Here is a 27,181-nt window from a genome sequence, read left to right on the forward strand (position 1 = left end):
TCTGATGTCCTTGTGCACATCTTCGGAAAGAGGTCCGGATTGGTGGAGCAAGCTCTTCACCCATTTGGCATAATCAAGAGCACTGGACAACACTGCACCTGCTCCGCTGACTTCCATCACAGGCATATGAGGCACCCCGTATACTCCTCTTTGTCCAGATCCCAGTAGTATCCAGAGGCCAAATGCTCAGGGCCATCTCGAGCATCCTGCAAGTCAAACTTGGTCGAGTTCATGCCCAGCGGCCCCCATAGCTTCTCCTTGAGCACGTTTCCGAGCCATTTACCCGTAATCGTCTCGATGACATGCGAGAGGACCACGTACATGGTGTTGCAGTATAAAGGCTTTACGCGCGGTTCATAAGTAAGTGGCAGGTTTCTCATATTCCGGACGATATCCCGCGGAGTTTGCATCCTTCCATCAACAGCCCAGTGCCAGGAACGATCGTGACGAGCCATGCCTGTTCGGTGGCTGACAGCATCGTTCAAGGTGATGTGATTCGTCGCCCACTCGTCTTGTAGGACGAAATCGTCGCGGATAATGGACGAAATAGGCGTTTCCCAGCCTTGCGACAACGCTGAATAGTTGCCGGAATGAATCAGAGCGGATAGGACTGCAGCCACCTGCGCCTTGGTTGTCGAGGCGCCGTACCACAGAGTCTCTGGAGTAGCCGGGACATCTGGCAGCGTGGCATATCCATAGCCCTACAAAAGCAGCATTGACTATCAGTATTACCGACAGCAATCAACAAAAGAAACCCTTACCTCGGCGTAGACTTCATCCCCGTCAATCACAGCCACCGCAACGCCAGGAACCTTCCACTCATCCAATCTCTCAAGCACAAACTCCGCAAACTCAGACGTCAGCGGATTTCCACTCGCAGCGTGTTCTTGAGATGCAATTGGCTTCTGCTCATTCTGGGCGTTTGCCGCATTTCCTTGACCCCTCACTGATACGACGCTCGCAGCGAGGCAGAGGGTCGGGATGATGCGCCACGGTCGACCCATGACTGAGTGTCTAATATAACGAGATCGCGTGAATAGCCGTGCCTTAATTATTCCTTTTACTACAAGTATATAAAAAGGGCAAGGCTACCACGGTGTAAATTGTAGACTTGGTGCTGTACTTATACAACTATGTAGTATTTGGAGTAGGCCAGCGGCTATAGTACCCATCTTACGTCAACGGATCCTTCGAATACCTAATTCCTGCGAACCAAGGCGATAAACTCTGCTTACCTGACGTTGCATTCACATTTGACTATTTGGTGGGAATAGGCCGATAGCCATAGTACGATAGTCCCATCTTACGTCAATCTTGAGAACATGCCATCGTCCTACTTTGCAAGATATAATTCAAAAGAAACGAGAATTATTTGACCACGAAAATGAAGTTCAAGCAATATCACAGAAAACGTGATTTTGGTCATTACGTTCATATTTCTTGCGTATACTCTAAAAGGATAGACTCCTCAGTCGTTTTATAAGCTCCGCTCAGCACGACAAAAAAAACTCGATTCCTGATGCAAGTCTAACAAGTTTTTTTTTTTTTTCAGTTCCCGTATATAGCCAACCCTTTCAGCATGCCGTAAAAGCATAACATACCAAAAAAAGTGGCGGATGAGCAGGACAGCTCCAAAGTTATCGCCATTATCTATAGTTAGAGAATGCAAACCAGTCCATATAGCCCATCTCCAGCCGGTAGCCTGCAGAAGTGCTCCCTTCAAGCGCTGCAATGGAAGTCGAGAACAGCATCTCAGAGTTTCCAGGCGCCCCTATTTAATCCCATCCGCATTTATTCCTGCTCTCCATTTTACCAAATCCAGTGAAAAAAAAAAAAAGGAGGGGGTGAAAATGAATATGAAAAAAAAGTGAAAAAAAAAAAGTATTGGTTTCAATCCACACTCTGCAAATCGTTCGTACATCATGACCCATTCCCATAAAGTGTAGTCGTTAGTGACCGGTCCAGAATTCTCTCTGCTAACTTTGGCTCGCTCTGCATGCTTTCGTTTGATCATTCCAATAAGCAAGGTATTAACATGTATAAATTTGAGGTCATCAAATTCGCCAAGTTATAGCGTCATGCTTCAGCACACGTATCGCTCTTACTATAGCTCTTCCTCTTCTTCTATTTTTATTTCGGGCTTCACCAAAGCTGGCGATTCTTTGGTAGGAGACTCAGCACCACTTGAAGTAACTGTTCCCAGAGCTGAACTCAAGCTTTGAGTAGTAGAGAATCTATCTCCAGTAGTATTGGTCTGATCAACGCTTGGTCGTGCCTTTTTGAGCGGGCTGCCAACCATTGCCGCAGCAAGAGAGTCAAAATTGGCCTGCAGGCTTGAGCTTGCACTTGGTGCTGATCCGCCTGACAATCCTGGATCGGCCGGTGAATCGGTTCGTTGCGATGTTTCTGGGGTAGAATTTGCGTCTGGTTCGGCCGAGTGTGCCCTCTTAAGCTATATGAGAATTGATGTTAGCGTTCGAGCTCCATATGGATTCGGAAAGGGTCAAGTTGAATCATACGTGTATACGGTTAACGCCATCTGCTAATTCGCCTTGGAATTTGGCATCTTCTGGAGCTAGCTTGGAGCTAGTTTCCTTGTCGGCTACTTCCTCCATCTTGCCAATGAGTTCATTTTCGTCATCGTCATCGTCGCTGTCATCAGCAACATTGCCGTTGCTCTTCTTCCTAGCCTTTCGTCGTCGTGCCTCTTCGGCTTCCTGGTCTCGGAACGCAGAAAATCCGACTGTGCCACCGGCCTTGAGAGGTCCTAGGTTAGAAAAGTCTATCTGACCTGAGCGTCGTTTGGCCGCGAGAGCTGTTGTCTGTGAGTTCTTGGCTGACTGGAGGACGCCAATCTTTTGCAGTTGTCCTATTTCGGTATTAGCCAGAGAAATTGGGAGAAAGAGGAGCGCATGTAAGCAGGTGATCGAACTCACTTTCGCCACGGTAAAAGAATGTAAAAGTAGCATAAGGCTTGTCTGGGCCATCAATTCCAGTAACTGTTTGGGTGCTGATGGTCTTGGGATCGAGCGTCTTGGGTTTAGCGAAACTCGTAGTGTGCTCAACATCTGCGTCGATTCCGTTGCCATTCTCATATTCGTCATCTCCATCGTGTGCATCAAACTGAGGAGAGTACTCTCCCTTTTTTATTTCTCCTGAGGCTAGAACGCGGAACATGGCTACCTTGATCTGGCCTGTTGCCTCCGGAGGTTCATCATCGTCGTCAGACCAAGAATCGGAGTCGTCATACACGGGCTCGATTGGCGAGCTTTCGTCGCCATATCGCAGAGTGCCCTTTCGCGCATCTGAATCCATGCTGGAGTTGCCTTCCAGGGTCGCTGCCTGTCGCCGCCTCCGTCTTTCAAACTTCTGACGCCGCCTCTCAAGCTTTTCTGCAGCATCGTGGCCCTTGAGATCTAAGCCGTTAAGCCAGCGCTCGAGGCCAACCTCGCGGAAGAGGAATTCACGCTCGGCCAAGCCGCCGCCTTCAGCATCAGGGACTTGGACCCATCGACTATTGACCCAAGTCTCCTCGCCAGGGCGCAGTAAAGTGGCCACCTCCTCCTTGCCCCTCCCATCGAAATAAATATAGGCGGCAATCGTTTCGTTTTCAGAGTTTGTCAAGGGCACGTAGGGAGCCACAGCTCCAGGCTTGCCTCGTTCATTCTGGGAGCCAGGGTGGAGACCTCCAACGAATTGTGGCTTCGGGTACGGGTTGGCCTCGGACGGCTTTGGGGCCGAGTACGGGATGGGAAGGCCGGGCGTCAACAGCGTGATCGAGATGGCAAACTTGGCGGGCTCCGGCTTGTTGCCTGGGTTGAGGGTCGGCTGCGGCACGGGAATGTACGTGCTAATGCGAGACAGCCTCGACTGCTTCTGTATGCCGTACTCGGGTAACGGAGCGGAGTTGGCATGGATGCTAACCGCAATACCCTTGAAGCAGGGCATCGTAACGGGAACGAGGCGGTTTGCGAGAGGGAAATTGTCGCTCGAGGGTGGGATTTTGGGAGATTTGGGCTGTTTAAGAGCTGGTGGGCGTTGGGAGACGAGGGAGGCGTCGACTGTTTGGCCAAGAGAGGGCGGTGGGGGGGAAACTGATCAAGCTTGGCGATTAGAGCTCCGATTCACCAGCTAGCCATCCATGTGACGAGCAAAAAGCGTCGGGTGAGGGCGAGTGCTGCGCACCGGAAGCAAGAATGGGGGACGACCAAAAAGACACGGGCGATGAGTTGACTTTGCGTTCACCAAAATAATCACAAAAGAAGCACGGCCATGGCTTGCTGCGAATAAGCACCCGAGGACGGCCTCGTCAGTGAATGGTTGGAAGGGGGGGCTATTTGGGGGGGTCTAATCCCGCCCGCATCAGCGGATCATCTCTTAGTCCGATCGGGACCTGCTGGGTACAAATTCCAGCCCGCCTGTTCTAGAGTGCTTGGGCGCCAGCTGCAGTGCTGTCACGGCCGCCTCATGCATGAATGCCACAAGCCAGCTGGTTTTCACCGCAAGAATGGAGCGCATGCGCTGGCACTGACTCGCAGCTGCGCTTTGGCTGTGCCCTAATTCGGCCGTGCTGGCAAGGGTTATTGGTATTTGCCGCCAGGAAAGCTGTTCCGTGTCTCTGGCTGGCAGCCGTTGGATCATGCGGCCTGGCGGCGCTGCAGCAATAGCGCCTACCGGTCAAGGGTCTCAGGGCCTTGGGGCTCTGGGGGGGGCAGAAAGGTGGCATTCGCTATTGCGGATCATGCCGCCCAATGAATTTGAACCCAGAGCCCAAATGAGGCCCTACTCTGGCGCTCATTGATTGAAAGTAAGGTAGCTAGTAGGCCTGGCAGCTTTATTAACTTAGACGGCGATCAAGACGTTTCAAGAGAAGAGCAGTTGGCAATAGTAGGTAATACCCAACAACTGGAAGGCGTCTGAGTGGGCGCTATTACAGGGTCATCCATTCATATGGGTGTTAATGAAGATCAATTGATAAACAAAGAAAACACGTCTACCGCTAACAAAAGTTGGTTAATTCATTGGGGTATCTGGTAAATATTGCAATACCACTCAACTACATGCTCAGTCTACTGCTCCAAGCGCGATTGCGATTTCCTCCTGCGAACACTGCTGCTCCCTTCTCCACTGTAGCTGGTACCAATACCCGAGTCTCGAGGCGATTCAACATCTTCTTCATCATCAGCTTCTTCGCCGGCAACAGGTATCTCATAAAGAGGCTGTTTATGCTCTTCCTCGTCTTTGATGTCTGGTTCGTGCTTCAAGGCAGGCTGCTTTCCGTAAGTAGGGAACTGGTGCGGATGATCTGATCCACCATCATTGTCATCATTCTCGTCAGAGTCTTCCGGGTCTGTCGCTTCTTCTGTTGTCGACTGGCGCTGACTTTTTCGAGTCTTGTATTCCAGTTTGTTCGACGAAGAAGATCCCATCAAAGCGCCAAAGATGGCCCAAGCAACGCTCATAAAGGCAAGTTCGCAGACCCAGAATACCATCGTAAACGTCATAAAAGTCAAAAGGCGGTAGTGAAACATGAGCCATCGGAGGCCGCTAAGCTGCGCCGTCATCGTAAGTGAAGCGCTGTAAATCTGAATCTCCTGCCCTGCCTCAATCTCCACATACGCCGACAAGGGAATGGAAGAATCCGTCGGGAAAGCGACTCGCTCGGCTACTGGTATTTTCATCATGCAAGTCTGCGCCGTTGGGAATATCAGGTGGTAGAGTAAGAACAGAACGCGCGATGCCAAAGAAACCACGGGGTCGATGTAAGGAAGCAAGGCCGGCCTTCGTGAGTGGAAAAGCACATCGTTCTGCTCGAAACTCGGTTCACGATTGGCGAATTTCCGCGCATCTTCAGCTAATGCGTAGCCATTCTCGGAGCCCAGCAGATATAGGCTGACCATAAAGTTCCCTCGTTCGACATTGGGAGGCGATCGCGGCATTGAAAGGGTAACGGAGATGTCGTAGTCTTGCTGCGGCTTCAGCAGCGGCACGGTCAGCGCCGTAAGGCCATATGGATTAAGACCCGTCCTATACAGGCCAAGAATCAGCAAATGATGCGCCCGTCGTCACTATACCATCGCAACTACAACTATACGCACCCATATTGCAGATGAACTGGCGTAGTGACAAACTGGTCAGGCACAAAGTTCTGGAAGAAGAGCACAGAGGCAATCGCAGCCAGACCAAGCAGTGTCACCGCTCCAGAAACGAGCAACGCGATATTGACAGCGGCCCTCTGGACGGGCTTCGAGGTGATAACACGCGCAGTCTCCTGGAATGTTTCCTGGCGTACATGACTAGCGTCAGCTCAAGGAGCTTCAAGATGCAGACCAAATAGCGAAGCAGATTGCGATTACCATGGCAGAAAAGTCGAGCAGATTAAATCATTCCATAGACGTTTGGGATATCCTTTCAGTCAGGAGACAAAAACTGCAAAGCACATGAAACGTCGAGGGGATGTGCGAAACACAGCGAGGCACTTGCAATTTGAAGTTTTGGGACCTGCATTTGTTGATTTAGGTATTGACATGAGAGCATGTGATCAACATGACGTCTTAGCCGATGGTGGCGGCAGCAAAGGGTACTATAAAGGTACTTTCTCCTGACGCTAGGGCGGCTACATTCTGTGCAGAAAATACCGCGGAATAGATGTACTGCGCTTGTAGTTTCAGCTAATTACCACATTTAGCAGGCCTACCCATATCAATTAAGTGCTGGACTTGGTATCACGACAACGCCAAGTTTCCAGCAGACTACATATAGACTAACATTTCCAAAAGAAGAGGAAACAGTAGGGGGCATACACAATCTCACGCATCTCCAGGAGGATTGAGCGGAAAGGAAAGGACAGGATTTATTAACAAAGAGCACCCATATAAGGATCGCACCACTATAATCGAATGAAACCAAGCATAAACAGTAAGTCTGAGTGTCCTTGCAAAAACCGCAAAAAAACATCATCAAGATCATATACATTCAAACCAGCCATAAACAGATTCGTCGTGTTTATCATTCAGAAAAAATAAAGGGGGTTGGAGCGAAGGGGAATAAGAATGAAAGAAGAAGAAGAAAAGCGGCATCACACAGCAATAGAATAGCTCCTTATTCGTTGCCCATTTAACAAGGCTGGAGGTAGTTGCTTGGGACCAGCCCAATTTGGCCATTTCCGCTGTGGACTTCTGCTTCCCACCATCCATCATCTTGGTGACGATAGACGGCAAGGTAGTCGCCTTTAGCGAAGCCAAGTTCCTCAGGGATAGCAGCTTGATACATGTACACCGCGCGCGCTATCACATATGTCAGTCAATCTATTGCTAGAGATTCGTGGGCATATATTAGGAAAAGAGAGAAACAACTTACCCATATGTAAAATTGGTCGTCCATCTCGCGAATATTGTCTGGACGGGTCAGCCACGCTTTTGCTGCGCTGATGGCCTCCATCATAAAGGCCCATGGCTCGCGACCCTGGCCGACTAGAGGCCCGGCTTCTGGTAGAGCCATAACGATCATCGCCGCCACCGGGAGAAGCTAACTGCATCGCCATTTCAGAGCCGCTATAGCTACTTCCCGGACGGCTCTGTGAATAGTTGTTATAGTCCCCTCTGTAGGGATTTGGTGAAGCCCCCCTGGTTGAGCCCCTAGTGGACCCATGAGGAGATGCCCCGCGGTAGTATCCTTGATCTGGACCACGGTTCACACTGGTCGAAGAATTGTTTCGCTGATGGTAAGGGTTTGGCGATGCCGAGTGTCTAGGATCATTGCTCATTTGCCGGTGAGGCTGGGGAGATGCGCCACGAGCAGCAGCTGGAGAGGCCGAGCGATCGTTGCCTCGCGTACCAGGTCGTGAAATAGGAGAGGGAGCGTTGCTCGCAGACCCTCTACGGCCGTCATCGCCGTAAACACTTCGTGTCTGGTTCGCCACCTTTTGGGAAGCTTGCTTCATAGCCCTGGATGTGACGGCTGGAGGCGGCACTCCCAGCCTCGTCACCTGGGTTTGAGCTTGATACGAAGGCGGAGGTGTGCCGCGCGTGGCGGCAGCTGCATCATGGCTACCAGGAGCCGGGAATGCTCTTGTCATCGCTGCCTCTGTGTTTGGAACAGGAGTAGAGATGCCATGATAGTGGTCGGCCGACATTCTCACCGAAGCTTGCTTGCCTACGTTGACATTCTTGAGCTCGGCCAAGGCTGCTGCAATGGGATCCGCCGGCTCAGCCTTCTGGGGCACCTGTTGGGGTTTCTGTCGGCTGGTATCAGGGGTCGTAACGGGGAGCACGTTCTGTCCCACACCAAGAGCCAGGCTTGCATTAGCATCAATTGGCTCTGGGCTAGCAGTCCGTTCTTTCAGCAAATTCCTAGTCTGCGGTTCGCTATTTCCGTAGGGCTGAGGTCGGCGGACGGGGCTTGTCGATGTCTGAGATTGAGACGGGTGCCAAGTGTTTCTGTTGCTAGGTGCACCACCAGCGGCGGCAGCAGCTTGCAGATCCTTGGTGCTCTTGCGTCTAAAGGGGCTGTGGTTCTGGAAGAAACCACTTCGTTTCTTGAGTGCTTGTTTATCAGGGCTTGACGAGAGCGGCGACGAGAGCGGCGGATCTTGCTTGGAAGGGGACATTTTGCCGCTTTGAGGTTCCTGGCTGGAAGCCGACGTAGGATCCGAATATTCGCTGCGAGAGTCTCGGCTCGACGGTCTGGCAGATTGGATCTGGGAGCTGCTAGCTGAAGGAGGGCCAGGGCGGCACAGCATCGTCATTCCATCCTTTGGATATGGATCATGGGGGCTCGTTCCTTTAGGACCCTGCCGAAGATTATCATATGGCGATGGAGGGTGTGAGCCTGTTTGTGACCTGCGAAACTGGTCGTCTGTAGCTGGTGGCTGTCTACGATACTGGTCTTCGGCCGCAGGTGGTTGCCTACGATACTGTTCATCAGCTGGAGGTGGCTGTCTCCCATATTGTTGCGGCTGCTGTTGCTGCGGCTGTTGTTGCTCGTCAGGTGGGGGCAGCTGCCGGCGATGCTGGTCGCCTGGGCCAGGCTGTTGGCGGCGATATTGATCTTCTCCCGGTCCTCCCGGTGGCGGAAGCGCTCGATATTGGCGTTCATCCATGCTTGCTGGTTGCGGCTTACGGAATTGATCCTCCGAGGATGCGCGTGCAGCTGGCAGCATCTTCTGAGGGCTCTTTTGAGGAGTTGCCGCACCCTCACGGCCAGTTGGCTTGACTGGAGGTCTGTGAGCCAAATCGTTCGCCAGCGCGGAATTGGGATCGTGATGCGATTCAAACGTGGAAGGCTGTGGTGAAGACGAGCGGAAAGCCGGATTGATACTCCGGGGAAATTGCGCCACGGTATAGTTGTTTTCATCTTCGGAAGCTTCAGAGTTGGTATCGTGGACATCGCCGCGGACGAAGTTGATGTACTTGGGGGCCTCGGGGATCTCTTGGCCAGTACCACGCTCGTTTATGAAGGTGATAATGTCAGTCCCCACGTCCATGTTCTCTAGGGAGAGGCGAATCTTCTCGCAAGCAGCATCGTCGCTAACGCAAACTGTCGACGCGACATTGGCATACGTCCAAAGGCTGTTCTTGGTAAAATCGAGCCTCTCTTCCTCAAGGTCCTGAAACTTGTCGGCAGCGGCCTTCCACTCTCTGTTCCATCGGACGGTGGTCTCCTCCAACACCTTGACGGCATTCTCGTATTCCGTGTTCGAAGTCGCGAGGCTGATTTGAGTCTTCTCCAGCTTGGCTTTGTTTCGACGCTCTTCTTGACCCATCACCATATGGCCTTGTGCGAGATAACCTTTAATTTTCAAGCATTCCTGTTCGTATTTGTCCCGAGTCTAGTCCAAGTCAGCCGAGGAACGTTTAGCATCTCGCGTGTGCCCCTTACTTTGTTTACTTGATTTGTTTGTTGAACCTTGATCTTGAGCAGCTTCTCCACAGTGCCCTGAACAATCTTGCGTCGTTCCTTGATGCCTCCTGCGAAGGCGGCCAGCGGTTCTTCGAGCTCCGTCTTCATTTGCGCAGCAATGTTTTGATGCTGCTTGGCCATGGCCTCGAGTTCGGTGCGGACCGTTTCCATAGAAGCTTTGAGTGTCCCGCTTTCATGAGTGCCTATGGTTTTCTTGCTCAGATTCAACAACTTTCGGGCATACTCATCTTCGATCGAAGCTCGTGCTGTACATGTCGCAAGTTAGTAACTAGTCGTTATGGGACCATGAGTCCATCATCTTGGCGGCAGGCATCCTCACCGCCATAGAAGCTTTTGAGTTCGTCGCAAGTCTGCTTTGAGTTGACCATTCGGTCGAGAAGGGGGGTGACGCCAGCATCGTCTTTGCCCCAAAAATTGTTGGCAACTGCGTCGATATTACTGTCAGCACGGTCTGCTCTATCTGGGCGCGGGTTCGCGGCGCAGGGTACTGACAAGACATTGCTACCGCCGGAGCGTCTGTGATCGCGGCAGGCATGGTGCCCGGTGGGAGTGAGGGGTCGATTGTATGCGCCAATTTTTATCGTAAATCCAGAAAGCGATCGAAATGTTTCGTGGGAGCGCGGAAGGCCTCTGTCGCATGTATCAACGCGCAGCTGCTCGAATGTCACGGGTGGTTGCAAGACGCAGAGGATGCGGGTAAGATGCATAAGAACCCGTCCAGATGGATAGCCGCCGCACCGCCAAAGCAGGACAGTGGCGTTGTTTAGAGTGGCTGAAGCGTTGGCCAGGAAACAGCCCAGACCGGCGCGGCTGCGTCACGTGAGCCTCCGCAGCGAACCTAATGGCTGGCCCAAGGCAGCGCGGGCTGCCACCCTGCCTCGACAAAGGCGGAACAAATCGCCGCCCTCGTCTACGCTTCTTTTTGCGGTACTGTCCGGAGCCTCTTCCACTCCATCCTGCACCCAAGCCTTCGAACGAGACCCTCAGACGCTCAAACCTGCCTCGACGCACTTGCTGATCCACCCTCTCGGCCGCTGCCTGACTGCTGCTTTTCGCCTTTCCAGAAGTCGCACAATTCCCTGCGCCATCTGCCAATTCAGCGTCTTGGTACTGCCACGAGGATCTTTCACGCGAACCCACTTTGGCTCGACGTCCCGCACAGTCAAGCTTCGCTATCAGCGCCTTGGCTCGAGAGAAGCTTCTTCTTCTGCCACCTCGTCTCAGCAAACTTCGACCAACCATCATCCCAACGCCTCAGCCCCCCCCATGTAGGAACGCCTCTCGGTTCTACCTTCTGATACCTAGCCGTTACCTCTTTCGTACCCTAATCTCCTCCCGTCCTTAACCCACCGGTCTGCCTTGGCCCTTTGGCAGACACCACCTCATCCACTCTCGACCGCCGCGAATATCCCTCCATGGTCCCCCCTCCACAAAGAGCGGGATCATTCTCACCAAATCCTGCGCAGACCCTTCAAACTGGCAGTAACCACTCACCCCATCCATCGCATACTGGTATCCTCAGTGCTGGCGCAAGCCCCAGCACAAGCAGTCCAACGGGGGCCAACTCCCTGACGAAAATTGTCGTCGCCCAAGTCTATCTCTTGCTCAGTACCATTAAGGAGGATAAGGATCGTGCCAAGTGGGAGCTGCAAGTCGAGCAATTACGAAAGGTAAGCCCCTCCTTGGCTCTAAACTCCCGGATGGCTCTAAACTCCCGGATGGCTCTAACCCCGCTGGCCACTATAGCTCATCGATGAACACGGCATGGAGGTCTTTTCCAAATACTTCACCCGGTTGGTGGCGGGCAATGCACCCCAGATATTCCCGGGCCTCAACAGACCCGTTGCCAACCCTGGCAACTACCACATTCTCGTTGGTGAGATGCGCAAGATTGCACACGATGTCGATCAAGCCACAAAAATCGCAGAGTCGGTGGAAAGTGGCACGGAGGACATATTCCGCGATTTCGACCTGTCAACGTTTATGGAGCACTTCAAGCTCGATGCCTTGGAAAAGACCTTGTTAGCTTTGGCATTCAAGCTTGGGTCTCGCCCTGACTTGAAAACGAAAGGTGAGACAAAGATTGCACTCCGCCATAATTTTTTTCCTTTTTGGATTCACCGCTAACGGCTGGGCTCTATCATAGCGGATGCCATCCTATCCACCAACTTCCCGACCTTCATGGACATCATCTCTCGACCGGATATTGAAGCCCACTCTGACCTCACCCCCGCCTTTATATCACTCATCATTGACAGATTTTTGCAATACTATCCTCCGAGCTTCAATGCAGCCTCTCGCCGAGATCTCCAAAATTCGGTTGCCAAGCGTTATTTGTCTGTGGACCAGGCACCCCCTTCCGAAGTCCTGGCAGCCCTCGATATCAGCAGAGTTCTAGCCGATCGGCCTACCAATTCCTTGGCTCGCTACATTCAAAAGTCTGGGCCGGACTCTACAAGGGACGATGAATCGTGCTTTCAGTTCCTGCGGGGTCGGCCGGCTAACATCCAGCTCGGCCCTGAGCAGGTTTCTGCGGCACTGACATATGCTACAGTCAGCCAAACTCCCCCTCATGATCCCGTTGTCCTCGTCAGCGCGCTCCTCCGTATTGTGCCCAAACCTTTCGATTGGACCGAAGTGGTCCTTTGTTTTGACCAGCCCTCGGCACGCATCTCTTCTGCTCAATTCCTACGCCTTTACAGGGCTCTTTTACCTATCGCCGAGGAGCCAGCGAACAATTTCGATATTCAGCGCCTGTGGGGTGGCTCTTGGAGCGAGCCGGAGGCACAGCTGTCTTTCGTCAGCGCCTACGCTTCTCTGGGCCCTGATCAACTCGATGCTACCACAATTCCCGGTCTCGAACGGAGCATCAAGATTGAAGACTATGCAAATTCGCCTCCTAACGTGCAGGAACGTGCCGCTGTCGTCGTCAAGCATCCACTTGTATCCGTGGCGGCACTGTCGGCAATATTCAATGTCGCCCTCAACTCAGTCCACGCATCCCAGAGTGTCGAAGCCAAGCGACTATTCCAAGAGGTCGTCGTCCCGAACCTTGACATCTTCTTAGTCTCCGCTTTTGAGGTTCCCAGGCAGTCATGGGCAGTCATGGCCATTGATACCCTGAACTCTCTTTTCGAGACCTTTTTATACAAGCGCTCACCCGAGTACGACTTTGTGCTCGATAGCCTTTGGAAAAAGGACAAGGAATGGGTTGTGCAGCGACTTATTGACGCGCATGCGGTTAAGCCTGTGGATCTGCCGCTCATTTTCGACCATGCAGCCAAGCATAACTGGCTGGAAGAGCTGGTGTATCTTCCAAACGGATTCGGCATTGATCTTGCAGCCTTTGCTCACGCGGAGGGCTACTTGGACTTGTCGAAATGGGCTCAGTTCAATGCTGAGAGAAGCAATGAGATTGCTCGAACTTTGTTGCAGTTCCTCATGATCAAAGCAAACCTAGAGATCCAGTTCCAGCGACCGCCAGATGGCCAGCCACCCGTGAAAACCAGTACCAGTCTCCAGGTGCGAACTGTTTCGGCATTGTTGCAGATACTTGAGGACTTCCTACCCAAAGCACCAGTTCTCGATCTCATTCTCGTCCAGCGTCACTGTATTACCGCGTACCCCCGCTTGATCAACTATGGAGAAGGATATGATGACATAATTGATGCCAATGGAAAGGATGGAAATGCTCTACCGCAAGCAGCCAATAGTAAGATGGAGGAGCATTATAAAAAGATGTACGGCGATGAGATCCAAGTCCGCACAATCGTGGAGATATTGGATCGCTACAAGCATTCGCGGGATCAGCTCGACCAGGATGTATTTGCCTGCATGATTCATGGCCTGTTCGATGAGTACAATCATTATGTCGACTATCCCCTTGAAGCTCTTGCCACAACCGCGGTTCTTTTTGGAGGAATCATTTCTCACAAGCTTATTTCTGATCTTCCCCTGAAGATTGGTCTTGGGATGATTTTGGAGGCTGTAAGGGATCACATGCCTGATGACCCAATGTTTAAATTTGGTCTTCAGGCTTTGATGCAACTCTTGGTGCGTCTTCGGGAATGGCCAGGATTCTGTAAACAGCTACTTCAAATTCCTGGCCTCCAGGGAACCGAGGCGTTCAAAAAGGCAGAGGAGATTGTTCGAGATCACGAAGAGGAGCTTGTACGTGCTCGCAATGGATCAGGCACTCCCCATGGGGTGGGATTTCCCATCGATTCCTTTGCGAACGGAACTGGCGATGAACAAGCCAGCATTGACCGTCCGGCCCCCGCGTTCGCAGCCATCAGCATTGATCCGCCCTCTGCCGAACTCGAATTCGAGGATCCAGATGATGAAACCCAGGGCAAGATCCAGTTCGTCCTCAACAACATCACCGAAGGTACCCTTCAGTCAATGTCCACCGAGCTTCGCGATATGCTCGAACGAAGGTACCAGCAATGGTTTGCTGGCCATCTTGTCGAGGAACGAGCAAAAATGCAACCCAATTATCATCATGTGTACCTGGAACTCGTCAAACAGTTTGAAGACAAAATTCTCTGGGCCGAGGTTCTCCGCGAGACGTTTATCAGTGTATCTAGGATGCTAAACTCTGAAGCGACTTTGCAGAATTCCACGGAGAGATCACATCTGAAGAATCTTGGAGGGTGGCTTGGTCTCTTGACCCTTGCCAGGGACTATCCGATTAAGCACAGAAACATTGCTTTTAAACAGCTTCTTATTGAGGCGCACGATACTAAACGCCTCATTGTCGTCATCCCGTTTGTCTGCAAAGTTTTAACCCAAAGCGCAAGCTCAGCAGTTTTCAGACCTCCCAACCCATGGCTGATGGACATCATTCACTTATTGATTGAGCTATATCACCATGCTGAACTGAAGCTCAATCTGAAATTCGAGATTGAGGTCCTATGCAAGGGCTTGAACCTGGATCACAAGAGCATTGAGCCGTCTGGAGAGATTCTCAACCGACCTGCTGCAGACGAGCCGGATAGTATTCTTGTTCAAGAGCAACTCGAGGCCTTTGAGAGCTTGTCGCTGAACGGGATCGGATCGGCGGTCGGACCTGGCTTATCTCCTCAAGTCCCAACCATTCCGGAGCTTGGACCTCTCATCACGATACCTCCTACCAACGAGATGGTTGTCAGCACCAGCAGGCTGCACGAAATCGTTCGATCAGCTCTCACTCGCGCTCTTCAGGATATTATACAACCAGTCGTCGATAGATCCGTCACTATTGCTGCGATATCAACCCAGCAGATGATTCGGAAAGATTTCATTGCCGAACCAGATGAAAACCGCGTACGTACTTCCGCTATCAACATGGTGAAGGCTACTGCCGGCAGCCTAGCTCTCGTTACGTCTAAGGAACCTCTGCGAGCAAATTTGACCAACTACATGAGGAGCCTTGCCAACGATCTGCCATCGGGTCTCCCCGAGGGCACCATTATCATGTGTGTCAACTCCAATCTCGATCTGGCTTGCAGCATCATTGAGAAGCAGGCTGAAGAGCGAGCAGTGCCGGAGATTGAAGAGATGCTGGAAAGCGACCTGGAGCACAGAAGGCGGCATCGTATTCAGCAGCCAAATGAGCCCTACCATCTAACAGGAATAAACCGATGGGCCATGACTATTCCAAGCCCTTACAAGATACAGCCGAGACCTGGTGGTCTGAATGCCGAACAGATGGCGATTTACGAAGACTTTGCGAGACAGCCTCGCACTACCTCTTCCACAGTAGCATCTCATGCGCCATCTGCATCAGAAGCTACAAGATCGCTGGCAAATGAGGTTCTACAAGATACCTACAGTACCCTGCCAAACATTCCCACACCCGCTGAGACACCTTCAATCCAACAGCTGGGCGCGCAGCTCCAGCCATATGCCCCTGTTCATAACCTTGCCGCAGCCAACGCGATGGGTAATGGACGAGCTGCCGGGTTTCAAATGGATGTTCGAGGTCTGGCAGATCGAGTCAACAAGCTGCTACAGGAGTTACTGCGCGTGGCTAGAGAAGCTCAAGAGGACCACTTCGTCGGCCTGCCTCGGCCGCATCCTGTTCTGGATGTCGTCGATGCCCTTGTACAGCTCATCATTAAGACGTCCCAAAACTCGGAAGAGTTTGCTATTTATGCCGCCGAGCAAATTAGTGCCCTCATCTTCCAGCAGGTTGAGGACAACTTGACGCTTGAGAGTCTGGTGCACGTACTAGAGACTCTGAGAAAGATTTCTGGCCCTGCTTTGAACAGCCGAGTTCGTTCTCTGTTTGCCCAACAGCCTGGGCCAAACTTCCTGAGTCTTCCTCTGCTCGCAGCGCTGATTCGGACCGATTTGCTCGACTGGAGAAACATTGATCTCGCAATGTCAAAGGTTTTAGAAGCTCGCAAGGACAGCTCGCTAGAGTTCCTCGAACATATGCTCGACCTTACAATCCTCAACAACCGGCCTATTGCGTTGTATACTGACTTTGTACGCACCCTCGAGTCAGCCTGGACATGGATATGCGAAGACCCCAACTCTACCACTGGCCAGCGGCTCAAGACCAAGCTGATGGGCTCGGTTCCTGCTCAGCCTCCTCAAGGCCCATCCAATGCCGAGGAACAGTCCATCCAACATGATCAGCTGGAGTATGTCTTCGAAGAGTGGGTACACCTATGCAATAATCATAATGCCTCAAGCAAAGCCACGACCATCTTTATCCAGCAGCTACAGGCAAGGCATGTCATCCGCAATCGCGAGGACTTTTTATTGTTTGTGCGCATCGGTGTTGATCTCTCGGTTGAGCGATATGAACACATTCTACACACTGGAGCTATTGGTGATGCGTACGTCGCAACAGACGCGCTGGCAAAGTTTATCGGCATCTTCTCCGCTGTACACTCTGCGACACTCGTGTCCCGCGCCGCCTTTTTGGACTCGGTTTTGGTATTGGTCTCGTTGATACTCAACCACCATCATGTGAAGCGAGGGGAGCACCTGAATCAAAGAGTCTTCTTCCGCCTCTTTTCCATGCTTTTCCATGAGATTTCCTCTGTATGCGAAGAGTTGCCGGATGACGACCGCTGCGACGTTATGCTGGGAGTTGCCACCAGACTCGAGAGCATCGGCCCACAGCATCTACCTGGATTCGTATTTGGATGGCTGTTGCTTATCCAGCATCGGGCCTTTATGCCTGTTTTGCTGCAGTTAGTAGACAATGCAGGATGGAAGCCTTTCGCGGACCTCGTCAGCCAGTTGCTCGGCTGCTTGAGCGAGCAGCTGAAGGCGCTCAACGTCAGCGATGCCGGCAAAGATCTCTCCAGGGGCACGGTGAAACTATTTGTGGTCCTGCACCACGATTTCCCAGACTTTTTGGCGGCCAACCACGTCAGATTTTGTGCCAAGATACCGACGCACTGTATTCAACTGATCAACACGGTTTTGACTGCGACTCCCCAGCAAAATTACGGCAAGCCTATCGAGAACAATAAAGCTGATCGGCTGGAGGAGCTGAAGACATATCCCGGCCTCATTGACGAAGCGGTTGCAACTCTGACGGAGGCTGGCCTGTTGAGCGTGCTTGACCAGGTTTTCCAAAGCGGCCCTGCGGAAGAAGCGGTGGCGCAGATTGTACACACTATCACGTCCAACGCTCCCACCGAGACCACGTTCGGCCACGTGGCTATCGCAGCGAACGCTGAGCTCATCGGTGCAGTCGTACTGTATGCCGGTCACCATGCTACTGAGCAGCCACCGCCGGCGAGTGGTTCACTGTCCATCTCAGGGAGCGAACCAGAGGTTGCCATGCTATCCCTTTTGGTGCACGAGCTACCTCCGGAAGCCCGTTATTACTTGATAGCCAGCATGGTGAACCAACTAAGGTTCCCCAATCCTCATACTGAGTTCTTCAGCCAACTGTTGCAACACATCTTTGGGAAAGATATGAACGATCCTGAGGAAACAGACATTCGTCAAGAGATTACGCGAATCCTCTTGGAGCGGCTGGTGGGATTCTGGCCCCAGCCCTGGGGACTCATCTACACAGTTGTAGAAATATGCAAGAACGAGAGAAACATGTTCTTTGAACTCCCCTTTATCAGATCAACCCCCGAGGTAAGTAACGCCCAGTTTCGATTGCGGCTTTTCCCCCTTGTCAAATTAGTTACAAGAGAAGCTCATCAAAAATCTAGGTTGCTGAACGGTTCGCCTCTGTGCTTCAACGGGTATAATTTACATCGAAAGGACTCGACACGAAGCTACGATGACACAGTGGGGAGAGGTTCTATGAGTCTAATCGCATAAATTTTGGTGCGTCGGAGCAAGGAATTCGGTTTGCTCAATTTTACTTGTCTTATCTTTTTTATTCTATATTGTCCTTTTTTTTTCTTCACTGGGAATAGAACGGAAAGGGAAAAGGGTGAACTGTCAAAGAAAAGTTCGGATCTAGTTTTGCTCGGTTGAGCATATACAAGGAGGGGGCGACTTGAGCGAACGGTATAAATGTAATACTTTGTATTAATGTACGATAAATGCTTTTTTTTTTCGATGCGAGAGGGGTGGCGTATTTGGGAGCATCTAGGGTTATGGAACCTAGCCGGATAACATTTGGGTTCAAGATGACAGTTTATGAAGAGGGAAGCAAGGGCTACGATGGACATTGCAAAGGCGAAAGGTTATGGATTTTTTTCTTTCTTTCTTTGTGAGACAAATGGCGCCGGGGCAAGTTATTCTTTATCAGAGTAGTGGCTCTACTAAATGGTAACATGTCCACGCATGACTTGGACCGCCGACCCAGCAAGTGTGACTGTATCAAGAGCACCGTCTTTGAGGGTGACGTCGACCACAATGAAGCTCTCCCTGCCCATCTCGACGCCCTGGGTGAATTCGTACCGTCTTGCCTGCGTCGTCTGCTTGTCTCCTCCGTGGATGCTCATGTAGGCCGCCAGACAGCACGAAGCCGAGCCTGTGGCGGGATCCTCCAGGTCATGGGCCATCATGCGAGTGCGCAGCTGGATCACAGGCACGCCGTCGTCCGTGGTCGAGGTGCCCGTGCGAACATGGTAGAAGCGGCCGACAAAGCCCTGCTGCCAGTCGGCATCCAGAAAATCGGCGGCCTTGAACTCCATGCTGCTGACGTTGACGGCGGCGAGCAGCTCCAGCGACGACAGCTCAATGGGCACAAAGGTCATGCCCTTGACGAGGCTGAAGACGGGCGCCGCAAGCTCCAGCTGGCGAATGGTCTCATTGCGCTGGAGGTGCACCGCGGGCTCGAGGCCCGGATAGGAGGCGAGGCTGGCGGCGTGCAGGTGGACGTTGTGCGGGACGGCGATGGAGACGGAGTCCGGGCCGGTGGGCGTGACGGGGATGGGGCCGGCCTTTGTGACGATTTGGGTGACGCCCTGGGATAGCAGCGTGATGGCGCCGCCGATGGTTGGGTGGCCGGCAAAGGGGATCTCGGCGGTGGTGAGGAAGATGTCGATGGTGCGGGAGGAGTTGGTGGCCGGGTCGGCGACGTCGTGGATGAAGATTGTCTCGGAGAAGTTGAATTCGCGGGCGATGGTTTGTTTCTGGGCTTGGGTTGGCTGCGGGCCCCAGGGGGGGGATGGTGACGACGGCGAGGGGGTTGCCGGCGAAGCGGGAGCGGGTGAAGACGTCGAGGGTTACGTAGGGGAGTTCCATGTTGATGAGGTGTATGATGTAGAGGGAGAGGTTGAGAAGAGGAAGTGGTAGATTTGTAGTGGGACAAGGGTTGGTTGAGCGTAAGGGTTAGATATAGAGAGGGGAAGACGGAAGAGTGAGGGGAAGTGGTTTGTTATAACAAGTAAGTTTATATACATCAATTGATGTGACTCTATCTTGATATTAGTACTTTTTGCTTCTCCGTTCACGGCCTCTATAGCTTCATTGCCAAATACGGAATCTTGCCTGGCAGGGCACGACTGGGTACAGACGGATGACTCTTGTAAGCTCTCCCACATATCGGAACCAGATGTCGGGCAAATGTCACCGAGGCTGCGTCCAAATGTACTTTACGCCCTTCTGTTCCTTGCTGGAATGAGCCGATGTGGAGCGCCAGTTTGTCAAAGTAAATTGATACTTGACGAAATAGTCCAGACAGGTATAGGCGGCTTTGACCTAAAATCTCGGCGCGCCGGGAGCTACTCCGCACCTACTCCGCACGTGGGAGTTGGGGAGAATTTGATGTTGTCTGTGAGCTCCGTATTCCGTAGAGGTACCATGTGAAGTAAATGCTAATTGTCTTCTTTCCTCGACCTGAGCTTAATCTGAAAGTCTTGATACGTGGCAGAATTGCTATTCTCATTTGTCCACCTGTTGTCCATTGTGACTCTTGCTCTTACTATTGCTCGGGTGCTTTTACTTGGCCAACTCATCGAGTGCTCTCTTATAGTAGCCAAACAGCATAAGAAATTGGCAGCTTTCATTGCCATTGTCCTATAGTCTACCAAACGACAGTAGCTATAGTTGGAGCTCTATAAAATCTTCGGTAATTATATCACTTGTTGCATCTGTCCATCTAGACAAGTAAAAAATATCTGGCTTGGCCAACATTCGCATTGGTATAGGGTAATGGCATCAAGCCATCCAGCTAACTGAAAGCGCCTAGCTCTAACAGCTGCCTTGAACTGTGTAATCTCCGTCTCCACCCTCGGCCTCTCCCAGCAAATATGTCAACACCACACAAAACCCAGCAATGACGGATATTGGCATCGGCCTCGACTCCCATAATCGCAACCCTAATCGCAGCCACGACAAAGCCGACAGACCCGACGACAACGATAGCTACGACAGTCACGACGGCCATGGCAATCGCACGTCGAAAAGCTACAGCCCTCGGCACGCCAGCCGTCTAAAGCTCCTCGTCCACCACGTCAAAGGCCATCCCGGGGCCTATCTGGTAGCCCTCCCAGCGCTATATTTCCGCTTCTTCCCCATCATATTCACGCACAACTCGGGGCCGCTAAGCGTGTACCTCGCCGTCGTGCTTGTCTTGATACCTGTCAAGGTGATCCTGGCAGCATGGCGGGCATACCATTCTTCATCCTACGCATCCAAGAGGCGGAAGCGGAAGGGTAGCTTCTTGTTGCCGTCCAATGGGCCTTCCACGGCGGGCAGGGCCAAGAGAGGTGGAGGAGCGGCACAATCGCTGCTTTGGCTGTGTGGTGCGCTCTTCAGCATGTGGGTTTATACGACGGGCATCTCGTCGCCATTCCCCACGGCGGCGTCCATCATGGCCTATTCCCCTACATTACAAGAGCAGCAAGCTCGCAACGCGAGCTACTTCATTGCCGCCTCCTTCTGGAACAATGAAGACATCTTGGACTCATGGACCACGCAGGCTCTCAAGCTCATCGACGTTCTTGGCCGGCCAAACGTTTACGTTTCGTTGACGGAAAACGATAGCGATGACAACACGGCCAGCAAGCTGCTGCACTTTGGCCGCGAGCTGACGAGGCGAAATATAGCGCACAGCGTCAACATAACGACAGACCTGCGCGGGTACCCCCCCCGAGAATCCCTGGCACAGCATTGAGCACAGGATGGGCTACATGGCAAATCTTCGCAACGGCGCCTTGGAGCCCCTGGAGCGACTCAACAGGCGATTCGCGAATGTCATCATCCTCAACGACGTCGTCTACCACCATACCGACGTCCTCAAGCTAATTGCGGCAGTGGGAGGAGATGATGTCAGCAGACCGCACGCCAAGTATCCCATGTCGCATCAGATGGCGAAGCCCGGCAAAAGACGCATGGCCTGCAGCATCGACATGGACGGCGCGACGGTATATGACACGTGGGTGCTTCGCGATCGTTGTGGAAGACCTGTAAGTGGCTTTTGGCCCTTTTTCACAGCAGAGGAGGACAAGAAGGCTGTACGCGAGAACCGAGTGTTGGAGGTTGGCACCTGTTGGAACGGCCTCGTGGTCCTTGATGGGGACATGCTGCTCGACCCGCCTCTCCGCAGCAAGAAGGCGGATTGGGACGCGGCAACGCTGCGCTTCCAACAGCCGCCCGCATGCATCATTTCCGAGTGCTCGCTATTGCCGTTGGCCATCACCAACGTCACAGGCGGCGCCCCAGTGGTCATGGACCCCTCCGTCATAGTGGGCTACACCGTCGGGTGGTGGAGGTATTATGCAGTCTGGCTACGCATGCCTGTCGTGCGGCTGTGGATGAACATGTTCGAGCAGGGATACTGGAACCTCTGGTGGAAATTGGGCATGGGCAAAGGCTTACGATGGGCCGGGCTGGACGACGGCAAGGAGAAGAACGAGTGCATCATCACCGGGTGGCCTAGGTGCGAGAGCACCGAGCGCGAGTATGCCGTCAAGGGAGCGATAAGACTTGGCAAGTGAGACAGACACCAGTAACCGAGACGATAGACGCAGGGAGAGCAAGATGGAAGAGCATAAGCTGTGAGACACAGTGAGACACTGACTCGACGACTCGTGTAAATCTCGACATGTCTCTTGGAGACTGAGACTGAGACTGAGACTGAGACCCTGCAGCCGGCCATCGGACGGTGTAAGTGGTCCCTTTGCTGGTATACTGTAAATGGTCTAGGTACAACGGCCACACACCGCAACACGTTAATTTCGGTGCTGGCTGCCGCAAGAGATGGATAGTGGAGTACATATTACCAGCGCAAAAGAACAGATCATTCAATGGACAAACATCTAGCACGAATGAGGACGGCTAGCAGCATTGACTACGGCATTGGGCCGAGGCATTGACGACGCACAGACAATGCCTGGGTATAGGCAGCTTGTGTAAGTCCAGGTAGGTAAAAGTGCCAAAGCAGGGCGGTGTAGGTACGGTGCCTGATCAGAACGTTTACCTGTAGCCAAAGCAAAGTAAACATCGAATCTCACTCTTTCCCAGCCACTGGCATGTCACCGCCAGCATCAATTAGCTTGCACAGCTAGTCCGAGTGCAGACTGCGAGCCCTTCATTTCGGCAAAGGCTGGGCCCATCGCATTGAGCTCCATCTGCTCTGCTCTGCTCTGCTCTCTGCTGTGGCCCGACTTACACATGACATGAAAGCGGCAGCGAGTCAAACGACTCAAATCTCGCGCTGCGGTCTTTAATCGCTTAGGGCGCTTTAACTGGCAGCCCGCCCCGCTGGAAAAAGACCCTTGGCCTCTGCGTTTTGGGGGATCCATGTCGCCGGGGCAGGGGTGGCGAAGCGGTGGCAGCAGAATCGACGGCAGGGACTGCTCATGTAAGTGAGGTCGCAATCTATTCGGAGCATTACTCCGTACTCCGTGATTGCCAGAAGCGTCGGGACACATGCCAAGCGAAACCCCAACGTAGCACTGGAGAAATTTTCTGCTTCTTTCTGCAAGTGTGTGCACACAATTTACACACCCACGCACAAAAAAAAAAAAAAAAAAATCTATCACTAATTATTTTTCACAGCCTCTTCATTTATTTTTTTTCTTCCCCTCCCCCGCCTTTGCTACAGCGGAGGACGCGAATAGAAGCTTTCCTGCAGCCACCACCAATCGAGTGGAAAAAAAAAAAAATACTTTGCAGTGTCGCAGCAACAGTGTCATGATACCGAAATTTGCCGGGCTCTGCAGCTCCGTTTTATTCGCGTCTTTTTCGTTCTAGAAGCCAGTCCGGCACACAGTAGCTGGTGCGCGTCTCCATCGCCATGATGTGGTCCCCACGACCCTGAAAACTGGAAACTTTTTCTCTCTCTTTTCTCTTCAAGTTTTTTTTTACCTCACCCGACACACGACAAGGTACTAGCAGTGGCCCCATCAGATGGCAGGCGTTAATAAAAAAAGAAAAAAAAAAGAAAATCCCCACCCTGCGATAGTCCCTGAGTGCCGAGTTGCGGACCAACCAGAGAGTGGCCGCCGGCGCGGTGTCTGGCAGGCGTCGTCCCCACCAGCTCTTGCCAACCCCACCACACGGACCTGTAACAGGCATCGCTCTTGCCATTTCCGTGCCATTTCTGCTGTGGGCCCTGCTTGCCATGGAGGCTTTGGCTGCAGCAGCGAGTGGTCCGTGCGGGCACTGACGTCTAGCGCGCCCCACTTCGGCAGCCGTGACGGGGGGGTTTGACCAATGGGATTCGAGGGGAAAGAAAAAAAAGTTCAAGCTCTCGTGCTTGCTGCCTCTTTTTTTTCTTCCTGGCCCGCCAACGCCAGGAAAATCGCCTGAGCTCTTACCCTCTGGCCTCTCTTTCTACTCGGTGGCTCGTGGCTTCCCTCCCCCCTCCAATCAGTCCCTTCCCATCCGCTCGTAGAAACCGCAGACCGCCCCCCCGACCTGCTCCCGAGACAATTCTGCCCTCCCTTGGGGATGTTTGGGACGAACATCTACAGCAAAAACAAACAAAGCCTCATCTCCTCCTCGTAGCCTTGTCTGTTCGTCTGCAGCCTGTTCTATGCGTGCCGGCCTGTAGTCGATCTCGTCTCCTCTTTGCCACCGCCATCCAGATTACGTCGTCCAATCAGCCCAATTACACCAGATCGTCCTTAATACATTACACTACATCAGTACAGTACATACATATACAACGCAGCCTTCTTTACGCATCATCACCTTCGTCATCGTCATCCTCGTCCATCTACCGTATCTACATCACGATGCCTTACAACACGCGCCGCAAATCGTTGTCCCTGCCCAGCCTGGGCATACACGTCCCCGTCACGCACGCCTCTCGCGCTGCTGCCTCGTCGAAAAGCACATCTCGCGGGGCCTCGACTTCGGCGTCCGCCACACCCGCGGCCAGTTCCTCGCGCTCAGAATCTCCAGATGCGCATCCCAACAAGCGCATCAAGAAGTCCCATGCCGCAGATACCGCCGTCATCGAGACGACACCGCCGCCCTCGCCTCCCCGAGCCATCAGCGAGGAGATGCCAGATGCCGACGCAGCCCAAAAGATCGATCTCGAGAGCATCAAGGACGACATTGTCGAGGCAGTTGTTGTCCAGCTGCAGTCGACCGCCAACCGCCCTCATCTCATCAAGGAGTTGGCGACCGTTCTCATGCAGTCTTTGACGGCTGTACAACAGTATGTTCCTCTACCAATTCATCTTTCCCATCTCTTGAGCAGACGAGCCTAACAATACGTTCCTAGATCTGCGAACCCCTGCGCCATCATCTCATCCCGCCTCGCCTCCTACATGAAGCGGACCTGCTGGTCTGCCTCAGCGCCCTGTCCACTGGGCAAAGAGCTCGAGGCAGTACACCCGCGACGCACCTACTATTTCCTCACCAATCTTCCTAGGCAGCCACTCCCAGACTTTAGCGCAAGTCTTCAGGTTGCCTCTCTTACCCCATCAGTATCCCTTACCGAGGACTCTGGCTCAGATGACATCGAGGCAAGGCGACGAGAGCTGAGCCCTTCTCCCGAGGTGGATCTGTCTGCCACCGAGTTTGACAATACTGATGACGATATTTTAATGCCCATGACCCCCATTGGATCCTTCTCTTCACATCAGAGTAGAATTATCCTTAGCCCTCGCAACAATGCCCCGCCTCTGGAGAAGGATGAGCGGGAATTTACACAGACTGCAGATGGCCTGCAAAAGCGCAAACTAAACGCGGAAGTCCCTCAGCCAGAAACCGTCGAGCGCCACAGCGTCGCCATGATGGACTATTATCGGGACGACGTATGGTTTTCCGATAGCCGCCCCAGCGCAACAACCACGTTTCTCGCTAGCCCCTCCATCAAGCCGAGCATTTCCGCTGGTCGGAAAGAAGACGACGCTGACGCTTGGGAAAGACTAAACAAGCTGTTTGAGTGGGGCAAGGGCGCCGAGAGCATCGAAATAGACGAGCTTGACTGCTTGCTAGACGCATGCTGATTTCAAATTTTCTTTTTTTTCTCTCTACTATTACTATTAATGTTATCATGGAATGGCGCAATGAGCTGGGAATACTCAAAAGGGAAACGGAGCTGGCGTTGGATGGCCTTTGATTTTATGGCATATGGCGTGGATATATGTGTGTGTGGAGAGAGAGAGACACTCCATTGTAAATATACTAGATGATGATTCTGATTATACTAAGGAGATGATGAGATGAACAAGGAGAACAAAAGGAGCCAAGCGGGGAAATTTATGGGCGAGGCGTTTAAAAATTTTTAGGAATACATACAAAAGAGCAAACCACTCAATTATAAGAACAAATCCCGCTCATCTCTCGAATGCTTGGTCGTCCAAGAATAGGTAGTGTACAATGAAATGTGACAATCAGTCACTGGGGTGTAGTAGCCAGTAATTCTCGCCTGTTGTCTATGCCCGCGATTATGTGCTGTAATTTGATCCTGTCGAAGGATTATGCCGTCTTGGCTTCTGCTGCCATTTTGAGCTCGATCCAAACCAGCGTTCCCATCTGTGTTATATTTGGCCGCTCAAGCTTCACCACTTCCAAACCAGGCGTCTTGCTCACGGCATCCTCGACAATGGCCTCAATGTCTCGGTTCCACCAACAGCCATACTTTGCAAAGTGTTTCCCTGCATTCTTATCAAGTAGACCGTTTACAAGGCCATAGTATCCTTTCCCATGTTCCAGGAGGACTATGCGGCCGGTATCAGGCCGAACGACATTGGCCAGATTGGACAGTACGGCGACAGGGTCGGAGACGGAGCAGAGGCCAAAGGTCTGGATTATAGTATCGTATTTATCGGTATGAGCGGGCGGGGGCAGCGGGTGGTGCGCGTCCAAGTTGACGAGGCGAACGTGTCCATCCAAGAAGGAGAGCTGGCCGCCGGTGTGGTCGGCCATGGACGAGGCCTTGACAATGGGCGCGGAGGAAGACATTGGTGGGACGGACTTGGCGAGGCTTTTGCGCGACACGTCGAGCATGTCGACGGATATATCGAGGCCCGTAAAGGACGTGATGCCTTGGGGGATCTTTGGCGGGGGGGATCTTGCCGGTCCGGGCGGCCTCGACGGCGGTGCTGAGGGGCTCCCAGTTGTAGTACTCGAGGTTTCGGCCGGAGCCCATGGCGAGCTCGAGGACGTTGCCCCTTGCGTGGGTGGCGAGTCGCTTGCGCAGCTTGGTGATGCCCATCCACCATTCGGGGAGGTTGAGTTCCTTGTCGAATTGCTCGGCGTTGTCGCCGCTCAGGGCGGGGGGTCGGCCTGTGGGCGTGGCATGCTCGCAGGAGGAGGAGGAGGAGGAGGAGGAGCAAGGGGAGGATCTGAGGGATGCGGCGGTGGTGCCAAAGATGTAGAAGCCTAGGAAGCCGGCGAGGACGGAGGCGCCGGTTAGGGGAAGCCAGGCACGGCGCCAGAT

General features: G+C 52.7%; 11 protein-coding genes across 12 annotated transcripts; 5 read left to right on the forward strand and 6 right to left on the reverse strand.

Moving 5' to 3' along the window:
• Positions 1-116: 116 nt before the first annotated feature.
• Positions 117-1,004, reverse strand: TrAtP1_008592 (uncharacterized protein; the record flags this gene model as incomplete). Its single annotated transcript, XM_014086872.2, has 2 exons — positions 117-701; positions 762-1,004. 2 exons carry the CDS (start codon positions 1,002-1,004, stop codon positions 117-119), a joined length of 828 nt encoding a protein of 275 aa, XP_013942347.2.
• Positions 1,005-1,318: 314 nt separating this feature from the next.
• Positions 1,319-4,291, reverse strand: TrAtP1_008593 (uncharacterized protein). The gene is made up of 3 exons (XM_014086873.3): positions 2,937-4,291; positions 2,520-2,869; positions 1,319-2,452 (listed from the first exon to the last, which is right to left on the reverse strand). The coding sequence occupies exons 1-3, from the start codon at positions 3,946-3,948 to the stop codon at positions 2,105-2,107; spliced, it is 1,710 nt and encodes a 569-aa protein (XP_013942348.1). The 5' UTR covers positions 3,949-4,291; the 3' UTR covers positions 1,319-2,104.
• A 660-nt stretch (positions 4,292-4,951) lies between these two features.
• On the reverse strand, positions 4,952-6,508 carry TrAtP1_008594 (uncharacterized protein). Of its 2 annotated transcripts, XM_066113967.1 has the most exons (3): positions 6,357-6,508; positions 6,099-6,283; positions 4,952-6,027 (listed from the first exon to the last, which is right to left on the reverse strand). In XM_066113967.1, exons 1-3 carry the CDS (start codon positions 6,357-6,359, stop codon positions 5,070-5,072), a joined length of 1,146 nt encoding a protein of 381 aa, XP_065970057.1. In that variant the 5' UTR covers positions 6,360-6,508; the 3' UTR covers positions 4,952-5,069. The 2 variants fall into 2 exon arrangements, with proteins under 2 accessions (XP_065970057.1, XP_065970058.1); XM_066113968.1 differs by having other exon boundaries at positions 6,099-6,508.
• Positions 6,509-6,670: 162 nt separating this feature from the next.
• TrAtP1_008595 (uncharacterized protein) lies at positions 6,671-10,611 on the reverse strand. Its single transcript, XM_014086328.2, has 5 exons — positions 10,414-10,611; positions 10,241-10,345; positions 9,880-10,166; positions 7,360-9,829; positions 6,671-7,286 (listed from the first exon to the last, which is right to left on the reverse strand). Exons 1-5 carry the CDS (start codon positions 10,454-10,456, stop codon positions 7,117-7,119), a joined length of 3,075 nt encoding a protein of 1,024 aa, XP_013941803.2. The 5' UTR covers positions 10,457-10,611; the 3' UTR covers positions 6,671-7,116.
• Positions 10,612-10,754: 143 nt separating this feature from the next.
• TrAtP1_008596 (uncharacterized protein) lies at positions 10,755-19,845 on the forward strand. The gene is made up of 4 exons (XM_014086874.2): positions 10,755-11,591; positions 11,668-11,992; positions 12,068-18,015; positions 18,093-19,845. The coding sequence occupies exons 1-4, from the start codon at positions 11,337-11,339 to the stop codon at positions 18,129-18,131; spliced, it is 6,567 nt and encodes a 2,188-aa protein (XP_013942349.2). The 5' UTR covers positions 10,755-11,336; the 3' UTR covers positions 18,132-19,845.
• On the reverse strand, positions 18,654-19,581 carry TrAtP1_008597 (uncharacterized protein; the record flags this gene model as incomplete). Its single annotated transcript, XM_066113969.1, has 2 exons — positions 18,654-19,469; positions 19,567-19,581. The coding sequence occupies 2 exons, from the start codon at positions 19,579-19,581 to the stop codon at positions 18,654-18,656; spliced, it is 831 nt and encodes a 276-aa protein (XP_065970059.1).
• A 769-nt stretch (positions 19,846-20,614) lies between the features above and the next one.
• Positions 20,615-21,454, forward strand: TrAtP1_008598 (uncharacterized protein; the record flags this gene model as incomplete). The annotated part of the gene is made up of 1 exon (XM_014086876.2): positions 20,615-21,454. One exon carries the CDS (start codon positions 20,615-20,617, stop codon positions 21,452-21,454), a length of 840 nt encoding a protein of 279 aa, XP_013942351.2.
• Positions 21,455-21,461: 7 nt separating this feature from the next.
• On the forward strand, positions 21,462-22,277 carry TrAtP1_008599 (uncharacterized protein; the record flags this gene model as incomplete). The annotated part of the gene is made up of 1 exon (XM_066113970.1): positions 21,462-22,277. The coding sequence occupies one exon, from the start codon at positions 21,462-21,464 to the stop codon at positions 22,275-22,277; it is 816 nt and encodes a 271-aa protein (XP_065970060.1).
• A 2,244-nt stretch (positions 22,278-24,521) lies between these two features.
• On the forward strand, positions 24,522-25,745 carry TrAtP1_008600 (uncharacterized protein; the record flags this gene model as incomplete). Its single annotated transcript, XM_014086877.2, has 2 exons — positions 24,522-24,949; positions 25,016-25,745. The coding sequence occupies 2 exons, from the start codon at positions 24,522-24,524 to the stop codon at positions 25,743-25,745; spliced, it is 1,158 nt and encodes a 385-aa protein (XP_013942352.1).
• A 472-nt stretch (positions 25,746-26,217) lies between these two features.
• TrAtP1_008601 (uncharacterized protein) lies at positions 26,218-26,748 on the reverse strand (the record flags this gene model as incomplete). The annotated part of the gene is made up of 1 exon (XM_066113971.1): positions 26,218-26,748. One exon carries the CDS (start codon positions 26,746-26,748, stop codon positions 26,218-26,220), a length of 531 nt encoding a protein of 176 aa, XP_065970061.1.
• A 34-nt stretch (positions 26,749-26,782) lies between these two features.
• Positions 26,783-27,127, forward strand: TrAtP1_008602 (uncharacterized protein; the record flags this gene model as incomplete). The annotated part of the gene is made up of 1 exon (XM_066113972.1): positions 26,783-27,127. One exon carries the CDS (start codon positions 26,783-26,785, stop codon positions 27,125-27,127), a length of 345 nt encoding a protein of 114 aa, XP_065970062.1.
• Between the last annotated feature and the right edge of the window lie 54 nt (positions 27,128-27,181).

This window comes from Trichoderma atroviride, chromosome 4, assembly GCF_020647795.1.
Source record: "Trichoderma atroviride chromosome 4, complete sequence".
Classification (NCBI taxonomy): Eukaryota; Fungi; Ascomycota; class Sordariomycetes; order Hypocreales; family Hypocreaceae; genus Trichoderma; species Trichoderma atroviride.